The sequence below is a fragment of the Salvelinus sp. IW2-2015 genome, linkage group LG7, assembly GCF_002910315.2.
Source record: "Salvelinus sp. IW2-2015 linkage group LG7, ASM291031v2, whole genome shotgun sequence".
NCBI lineage: Eukaryota > Metazoa > Chordata > Actinopteri > Salmoniformes > Salmonidae > Salvelinus > Salvelinus sp. IW2-2015.
Window position 1 is genome coordinate 13,430,743 of NC_036847.1, and position 9,506 is coordinate 13,440,248.

The 9,506-nt window shown below is 42.2% G+C and overlaps 1 protein-coding gene across 1 annotated transcript; it reads left to right on the forward strand.

Annotated features, from left to right (window-relative positions):
- The first annotated feature begins 7,956 nt into the window (after window positions 1-7,956).
- LOC111966426 (cytochrome c oxidase subunit 4 isoform 2, mitochondrial-like) lies at window positions 7,957-9,336 on the forward strand. Its single transcript, XM_023991045.2, has 4 exons — window positions 7,957-8,077; window positions 8,509-8,673; window positions 8,750-8,881; window positions 9,082-9,336. The coding sequence occupies exons 1-4, from the start codon at window positions 7,975-7,977 to the stop codon at window positions 9,213-9,215; spliced, it is 534 nt and encodes a 177-aa protein (XP_023846813.1). The 5' UTR covers window positions 7,957-7,974; the 3' UTR covers window positions 9,216-9,336.
- The last annotated feature ends 170 nt before the right edge of the window (window positions 9,337-9,506 follow it).

Genomic DNA, 9,506 nt, shown 5'->3' on the forward strand with positions numbered 1-9,506 from the left:
TGTGTTGCATTACCGCCACCAACTGGACTATAATATAAATCCAATGAGAAAAAAAATAATAAAAAATTACAAATAAATGAGTAAAAAAACTAAAACTAACCCTAGACTCATTGAAAACCCACTACCCCATTCAACTAATTTGACTCCATCTGCTCCTGCACCATGCCAACGGCCTGGAAGGACAGGACACCACCACTCAACACACCCTGTAACTCTTTTGAAGTCACATCTCGTATACCCAAATTATTCTGTGCAGCTGCCTCCACAACATATATTTTCTGGGATTTACATTCCATTTCTGCAGTACAGTTGATAACCATTGCCATGAACACTAAGAAACAAACCTTACTGAAGCATATATCACTCTTTGGCCTTTCCCTCTGTGCTGGACCCCTACAGTTGACATGGGCACCCCTACATTTGACACACAAACTTTATCCACCGAAACTACACAATCCTTTGTACCATGCCCTCTTGCACACTTCCCACATCTTGGAATCTCCCTCCTACAAACTGCTGTGACATGACCATAAACGTTGCACCTGAAACAGTGCAGTGGATTCGACACAAAAACTCTAACAGGACAACTGATATATCCTAACATGACTGTCAGATAAAGAATGACTCAAAAGGACTGAGCTACTCCTCCGTTTCACCACGCTTACCACCTGGTCTGTGTCGCATCAAACAACAGGCATCACAAACACCAGGAATCTTCAACTTCAATTGCTTCAACTCCACACCTAACTCTATCCCAGAAATCACTCCTTTCAACGGTGCCCTGTTCCTAAGATCAAAATAGGTGTGCGTTTCTTCTGGTCAGAAGAAACACAAACAAATATCACAAGTCCACTACTGGTTACCTTCATTGATTCAGAGGCGAAATATACGCACACCTATTTAGGTGAAGTGCTGGCTAGCGGAGTAGAACACTTAAAAAAATTAAAGGAGAGACGCACACTCTTGGAGCTCATATGCAAAAATGTAATAACCTAATGTCCAACATTTCGATAGACAAGATGTCTTCATCAGGGTATAATTACAAACACTGCGGGGTGACTAATTTATATAGTGTCAAAAGACACACACAGGTAGGTGTCTGTAATCATGGCCGGGTGTGGTCTGATATCATTGGTTAATTGTTATATATTAAAATAGCATACAAAAAACAAATCGATAGCATACGATCATAGATACAATTTGGCTACATAGGCCTACAAACATTTACAATAGCAAAATCACAATAATGGCTTCAGATCAAAGTCTACATTGAGACTGAAGGGAGCAGGGGTCTTTAAATTAAAGATCCAGGCAGCCTCTCGTTTTAACAATAAATTATCGAGATCACCCCCTCTCCTAGGGAGGGTGACATGTTCAATGCCAATATAGCGTAGGGACGAAATCGAGTGGTTTGCTTCCAAAAAGTGGGACGCATCTGGGTAAGTTGAGTTTTTGGACCTAATGGTGCTTCGATGCTCCGAGATTCGTACTTTTAATTCGTTCTTTGTTTTACCCACATTGTTTTTACCACAAGGACAAGTTATAAGATAAATAACTGCCTTAGGGGAGCACGTGATAACGATGATTGTGATTTGTTTCCCTGTTTGGGGGTGTTTGAAGGATCTACATTTATAAGTACCATTGCATTGAGCACAGCCATTACACTTGTAGTTTCCATCCAGTTGGGGCGCAAATAGACGTTGTGCAGGGATATCTTGGGGTGGTAAATCAGAGTTTATCAATTGATCCCAGAAATCTGCCTCGCGAGAATATGACCAAGGGAGGGTCGAAAACACATTACCAATACTGTCATTGGATCTTAGAATGTGCCAATGTATGTGAACGATTCCAGATCAATTGGATAAAACAATTCCTAAGAAGACCCACTTCTATCTGGAATTGTATTCCTCATCGTGTCTTCTCTACTTTTGGTGGCCTTAACTTCATGTTGTTTTGCAATTATAATATTGACAAAATTACAGTGAAAATTTCTGCTTTTCATCGGCAGGTTTTCTTGTCATGGTCCTTAATTTATAAACACAATTTTTCTCCACACAGATATTATATATGGAATAATCGGGATATATTGTATAAAAATACTTCTTTGTTTTTGGAATATTGGTTCCGAAATAATATCCTATTGGTGAGCCAACTGGTAAATGCAGAGGGTCTTTTACTCAGCTATAAGGAATTCTTATCACTTTACAAGGTCCCTGTAACACCTAAAGATTTTGCAATTGTAGACGCCATTCCCTCAGGTGTTGCTCTGTTATTCAGGAACGTGTCATGACCTGACCCTCAGAGCCTATCTTCTATTGACCCTGTTGACTCATCAGTAGGAAAGATTTGTTTCTCTTTTGGTCCATTCAACAACAGAGCGATACGCATGACCTTATGTCATGCCTTATTGGAATGGATTTATTGATAATATCTGTTGGAAAAAAGTTTGGATGTTGCCACACACATACCTACTTGTTAACAAAATTAAGGAAGTTTCCTTTCAAATGATTCATAAATATTATCCTGCCAACCACTATATGAAGAAGTTTAAGGAAAACATCAACTCAAATTGCTCCTTTTGTAATGACCTCCCAGAAACAGTGTTGCATCTTTTTTGGCATTGTATTCATGTAAGAAAACTGTGGCAAGACATCAGTAGATGTATAATTGAACACATTTATGAAGGTTTTACACTATTGTGGAGAGATGTACTGCTTGGATTCTTTACATACGATAGAAATAAGCTGAAACATTTTTATGTAATTCATTTCATTATTCTTTTGGCCAAATTTCATATACACAAATGTAAATTTACAAACAAAAAAACACATTCTTACCCTACAAAAAGAAATTGAACTGTATTTTAAGACAGTTAAATACTAAGTGTATGTATGGTCCTTGTGTAATTGTAATGTGATATTGTACCCCCTAGCTCGATTGTCCATTGTATATAATCTATATATACTTGTGTTCCCTCATGTACTTTCTGTATTGATTTGTTGTTAAAAAAATAAAAAAATATTTTTTATTTATTTTATTTAAAAAATATATATATATAATAAAAAATTTAAAAAGTTGGTTAACGATTCCTTTAATTTGTTCAGAGCACTTTGAATAGCGGGTAGATAGAATGCAAGAATGCTTCTTTTTGCGAGACTGACCTTGAAAAAGGTCATGTTTTGAATTTTCTCAATGGCAGTATTAATCTGACCATTTTGTACCCCCTCTCCTTGAATTTTCTTTGCCATTTGTAAATCCACTCACGACTCGTAGCTGTATAGTCCGTTTGTTTGTGTTGTTGGTCTTGGCTAGCTTAATGTTCTGGTCAGTAGCGAGCTAGTACTCACTTGAGTGACTGCTAGCATCGTCATGAAAAGGGGCATGAGTGAAGACATACAATATTATGTTATTCTAAGTAGTGAGAACACTAGGAAGCAGACCATTTTGAAAAGTATTCTTTAGACATGTGGTACTTTTCTTAAATGTAGTTTTGTAATTTACTAAAACAAATCAGAGAACAAGAAAATTGCATTTGAAAAAGGTAAAGTTTTTGCTGTGAGCCAATGGTGTAACCTAGGTAACCACAGGTTGTTTTTCCCACAGGTGAACAGGGTCGCGACATTCTATCTAATACCGATAGGGTCTATACCATTTAGGCTTGGAAGGACGTGGCCCATTATTTACCTTGTTACTTGGCAACGACCACAATGGTGTTTCAAACAACTGTCAGTCAAGGCGAGCTCATGAATATAAACTCCCCGCCTACTCAACCTGTTCTTTCAGGCGTCCTGATAGTTAGATGGTAGAAAATGTACGATTTCTTCAATTCTGAGCATTTTAATAGTGTAAAAATTTGATGGGTGATGTTTTGGTCATGCAAAAAAAAAAATTGGGAAGTAGGACGGGCTCCTAACCAATTGTGCTATTTTATCGACGACATAGATAATATACAGTTGGCTGGTTTTTCCGTGAATCGGCAAGACAGAACAGCTGCCTCCGGTAAGACAAGGGGCAGCAGACTGTGTCTACTTGTCCATTACAGCTGGTGCGCGAAATCAAATATTAAGGAAGTCTCAAGGTTTTGCTCACGTGAGGTAGAGTATCTCATGATAAGCTGTAGACCACACTATTTACGAAGATAATTTTCATCTATATGCTGGCACTAAGACCACACTCAATGAGCTGTATAAAGCCAAAAGCAAACAAGAAAATGCTAGTGACTGGGGACTTTAATGCAAGGAAACTTAAATCCGTTTTACCTCATTTTTATCAGCCTGTTACATGCGCAAAAGAGGAGAAAAATAAAACTCTAGAGCACCTTTACTCCACACACAGAGTCACGTACAAAGCTCTCCCTTGCCCTCCATTTGGCAAATCTGACCATAATTATATCCTCCTGATTCCTGCTTACAAGCAAAATCTAAAGCAGGAAGTACCAGTGACTTGCTGAATACGTAAGTGGTCAGATGACGCAGATGCTAAGCTACAGGACTGTTTTGCTACCACAGACTGGAATAAGTTCTGGGACTCATCTGATGGCACTGAGGAGTTTACCACATCAGTCACCGGCTTCATCAATAAGTGCATCGATGACGAAGTCCCCACAGTGACCATATGTACATACCCCAACCAGAAGCCATGGATTACAGGCAACATCCGCACTGAGCTAAAGGGTACAGCTGCCGCGTTAAGGGGGGGGGACTCTAACCCAGACACTTAGAAGAAAACCCGCTATGCTCTCAGACAAACCATCAAACAGGCAAAGCGTAAATACAGGTCTAAGATTGAATCCTACTACACCACCTCCGACACTCGGCGGATGTGGCAGGGCTTACAAACTATTAAGGACTACAAAGGGAAGCCCAGCCACGAGCTGCCAGTGAAGCAAGCCTACCAGACGAGCTAAATGACTTCCATGCAAGCAACACTGAAGCATGCATGAGAGCACCAGCTGTTCCGGACGACTGTGTGATCATGCTCACCATAGCCGATAAACAGGTCAACATTCACAAGGCCGCAGGGCCAGATGGATTACCAGGACGTGTACACCGAGCATGCGCTGACCAACTGGCAAGTGTCTGTAATACCTACATGTTTCAAGCAGAACACCATAGTCATTGTGCACAAGAACACCAAGGTAACCCGCCTAAATGACTACAGACCGGTAGCACTCACGTCTGTAGCCTTGAAGTGCTTTGAAAGGTGGGTCATGGCTCACATCAACACCATCATCCCAGAAACCCTAGACCCACTCCAGTTTGCATACCGCCCCAACAGATCCACAGATGACACAATCTCTACTGCACTCAACACTGCCCTTTCCCATCTGGACAAAAGGAACACCTGCGTGAGAATGCTGTTCATTGACTACAGCTCAGTGTTCAACACCATAGTGTCCTCAAAACTCATCACAAAGCTAAGGACCCTGGGACTAAACACCTCCCTCTGCAACTGGATCCTGGACTTCCTGACGGGCCGCCCCCAGGTGGTAAGGGTAGGCAACAACACATCTGCCACGCTAATCCTCAACACAGGGGTCCCCTCTGGGGTGCATGCTTAGTCCCCTCCTGTGTTGGAGTCGTGGCCAAACACGACTCCAACACCATCATTAAGTTTGCTGACAACACAACGGTGGTAGGCATAATCACCGACTACGATAAGCCTATAGGGAGGAGGTCAGAGACCTGGAAGTATGGTGCCAGGACAACAACCTCTCCCTCAACGTGATCAAGACAAAGGAGATGATCGTGGACTACAGGAAAAGGAGGGCCGAGCACGAGCCCATTCTCATCGACAGGGCTGTAGTGGAGCAGGTTGAGAGCTTCAGGTTCCTTGGTGTCCACATCACCAACAAACTATCATGGTCCAAACACACCAAGACAGTCGTGAAGAGGGCACGACAACACTTATTCCCCCTCAGGAGACTGAAAATATTTGGCGTGGGTCCTCAGATCTTCAAAAAGTTCTACAGCTGCACCATCAAAAGCATCCTGACTGGTTGCATCACCGCCTGGTATGGCAACTGCTCGGCCTCTGAACGCAAGGCGCTACAGAGGGTAGTGTGTACGGCATAGTAAATCACTGGGGCCAAACTTCCCGCCATCCAGGACCTCTATACCATTGATCCCCCCCTTTTTTATGCTGCTGCTACTTTATGTTTATTATCTAGGCATAGTCACTTTACCCCAACCTACATGTACATATTACCTCAATTACCTCGACTAACCTCTATCCCTGCACATTGACTCGGTACCGGTACCCCCTGTATATAGCCTCGGCATTGTTATCTTATTGTTGCTCTTTTATTTTTTACTTTTGTTTATTTGTGACAAATAACATTTTATTTTATTTTACTGTGCGGGACCTTTAATCCACTCAAACATCAGTAATACAAAACACAAACAAAAAACTCTGTCCTTCAAAATACACTCAGAGCCCTACTCAGATCTGGTGACATGAGAGGACGGAACTGCTGCTCCAGTCAGCAAGCCATCATTCCCAAGAAGTGTTCAGCTGCAGATACAATGATTATTGATCTTTCCACTCCCGCAGTGCAGGTTATCGACATAGCAATAAATGCCAAACTATTTACTTTCTTCACGACAAGGGTATCTGGATCCTGCACCTTGTGAACGGCACCCATAGCACTGGACTGTGGTGTCTCCAGGACAACCAAACCACTAGAACATTCTTTAATTTTCTAGCTGACTCGGCATAGGAGACACGCTGAACATTTCTTATCCTAGCCATCTCTGCCTCCTTCACCCTTATAGGACATTCAGAGAAGTCATGGGCATGCTTCCCACCACAATTGCGACATCCAACGTCATCATCTTCCGCAGGAAAAATAATCAGTCAAGTCATGCTCTCTGCAAACACTTGACACAATGTCATGCCCAAATGGTTTGCAGTTGGAACACTGCAGTAACCTGGGGACAAATGCCCTCACAGGGTAACTCACATATCCCATCTTGACATGTGTAGGGAGCGGCTCCACATCAAAAACAGTAACACAGACATGCTCTTTATCTTTCTTTTCAATCGTCAAGCCCCAACTACTTCAGAAATGTTCATTCTTCTCAGCCCCAACTTCCACAAAGACTCCAGAAATAACACCCTTGATTGGTGCCCTGCTCTGAAAATCGAAAGCAGTCTTTCTCCTTGATTCTGTGAGGCGCAATACACGCTCTGTTTGTTTTACCAAAAAAAAATCGACAAAATTCCACTCCTGGTCCCCCTCACAGATTCCACAGAACCCATCACTTTCTTCACCATCTTGGCAACATCAAAGCGGATGTTCCAGGTACATCTTCCCATCCTCAAACTGCACTCCTACTACAAAACTGTTAAGTAGTTGTGACATGAGGAGTATGCTAACTAGACAGTGTTTTAACTGTGATTTTAGCTCTCTTTATCCATGCTTTAGCGACTGTAGTCCATCCAGTATTTTCAGCACCCTCATTGTCATCTTTGCTAGCGCCATCAAATTCAAAGTCAGTATCCGCTTCCGCCATTCTCTCTCACACTGACAGATCCCAACATCTACCGTTGGAGTCATGAAACCCACAACAACGTCTGCTAAATATGTGTATGTGACCAATAACATTTGATTTTAATTGATTTGAGAAGGGTTAGCCTTGCACAGGTGAGAGTGATTAGTCAATCAGTGCATAGCCTATAAACAGGTGTCAGAAGAAATTCTTAATCATTTTCTGAAGGTGAGCTTGTGGGCTGTAACTTCAGTAGCCAGTTAGCCCATGGATTTGACTTCTTCTGTGATTGCAAATTAGTCTTTGAAGTCCCTAAAGAAACTAGGCCATTTCATCTCAACCTTTGTTATTATGGCATTGCGCAGAGCGGGAAGGCCTGGGTTATTGTTAAAATACCTTGTCACTTTTGTACTTATCAGTTATGTGGAGATGCATTTTATTGGGGGTTAAATATTGTTCTGTCTCGTCCTCACCTGTCTTTCAGATGCTTCACCTGACAAAAGGATGTGTGGGGTGCTTGCTTTCCAGGCGAGCAGTTTTGGCACTGACAAACAGTGGTGCAAGGATGTCAAGCCATGACGACCACGGTAATCATTGACGTTGAACTGCATGCATAATTGTCTGCTGGAATAATTCATTTAATATATTTTTTCTAATGTATTAAAGTCACTACACAGCCTAGTTCAGGTCTCTCCAACCCTGTTCCTGGATCTACCCTCGTGTAGGTTTTCACTCCAACCCCAGTTGTAACTAACCTGATTCAGCCTATCAACCTGCTAATTAGAATCAGGTGTGTTAGATTAGGGTTGGAGAGCTCTGGTGTTGTGTAGACGCTTTTATTCAAGCTAGGTACATTTGAAATGGCATGGCCTGCTGTGCCATTGCATTTATTATCAGCAGATGGTGGTGTTGACTTTCAAGTACTGAATGGTGCTACAAGCACATACCTGAGGTCTTCACCGCAAACTCTCCCACACATACTTTCTATCAACGATGTGTCCCATCTCCTGTACTGTAGAGGTCTCCGACAACTTGGACATGTCCCAGCCAATGTACTTGGATCGTCTGGACACCCCTCTGCCAGACAGACCATGGAAGGATGTCCTCGACTCTACGGATAAGAGCCTGAAACAGAAGGAGAAGGGTCCCTGGACTGCACTGTCCAAGGAGGAGAAAATCGCCTGTAAGCCCCTCTCATTCCTTCTCATGTCACAGCCTTTAATCCTGCTATTCTTAATATTTCTCCTTCTGTATCCCAGTGTACAGGCTGAAGTTCAACCACACCTATCCTGAGATGAAGAGGCCCTCCCATGAATGGAAGACTGTGATTGGTGGGATGTTCATCTTCTTTGGCATCACTGGTCTGGTGGTCTTTTGGCAGTGCCACTATGGTAAGACTTAATTAAAGGGTATTTTAACATTTGGAGCATGCTCTCCAGATGCCTCATTCCTTCAACCTTATGCCATGTCTAAACTATTTTATGCTACTGCATTTCTCATGGTTGATTGCTAAACTTCCTCAAGCCATTATCACATGGATGGGCGATTGTTCCATCCTTACACTTGCTGTTCTTTTTCTCCTTTGTCCCAGTGTACCCACCCCAACCTCCTACCTTTGGTGAGGAGTGGCAGGCTAAGCAGATCCAGAGGATGTTGGATATGCGGATCAATCCAATCGAGGGCTTCTCTGCCCAGTGGGACTACAAGAACAAACAATGGAAGTAAAGGAAGGGAATAGACCACTGCTGGAAGGAGGAATGGTTCGACTTGAGCCTCTGTTCAGCCACCATAACAGCAATCCATCCATTTGAATCCATTCTTACTATTTATGTAATAAATGACTAAACTGGTTTCCTTCTCTCTCCATCTGAGAAAATAAAAGTATAATATGGGCTGCTTGTCCTCAACCTAATTTCTGCTTTAGTGTTCCTGTGGTCGTCTGTCTGATTTGGCCTTAAGTGAATGTGTCAGGACCAACAAAAAAATACTACTTTTGTTTTATCCCCTTGCTGTGAA

Excerpts from the sequence above, each read along its gene's own strand:
- LOC111966426 (XM_023991045.2), top strand. The coding sequence starts at position 7,975 with ATGCTTCACCTGACAAAAGGATGTGTGGGGTGCTTGCTTTCCAGGCGA. Across the intron at positions 8,078-8,508 it reads GTCAAGCCATGACGACCACG|AGGTCTCCGACAACTTGGAC; the intron begins GTAATCATTGAC and ends CCTGTACTGTAG. Across the intron at positions 8,882-9,081 it reads CTTTTGGCAGTGCCACTATG|TGTACCCACCCCAACCTCCT; the intron begins GTAAGACTTAAT and ends CCTTTGTCCCAG.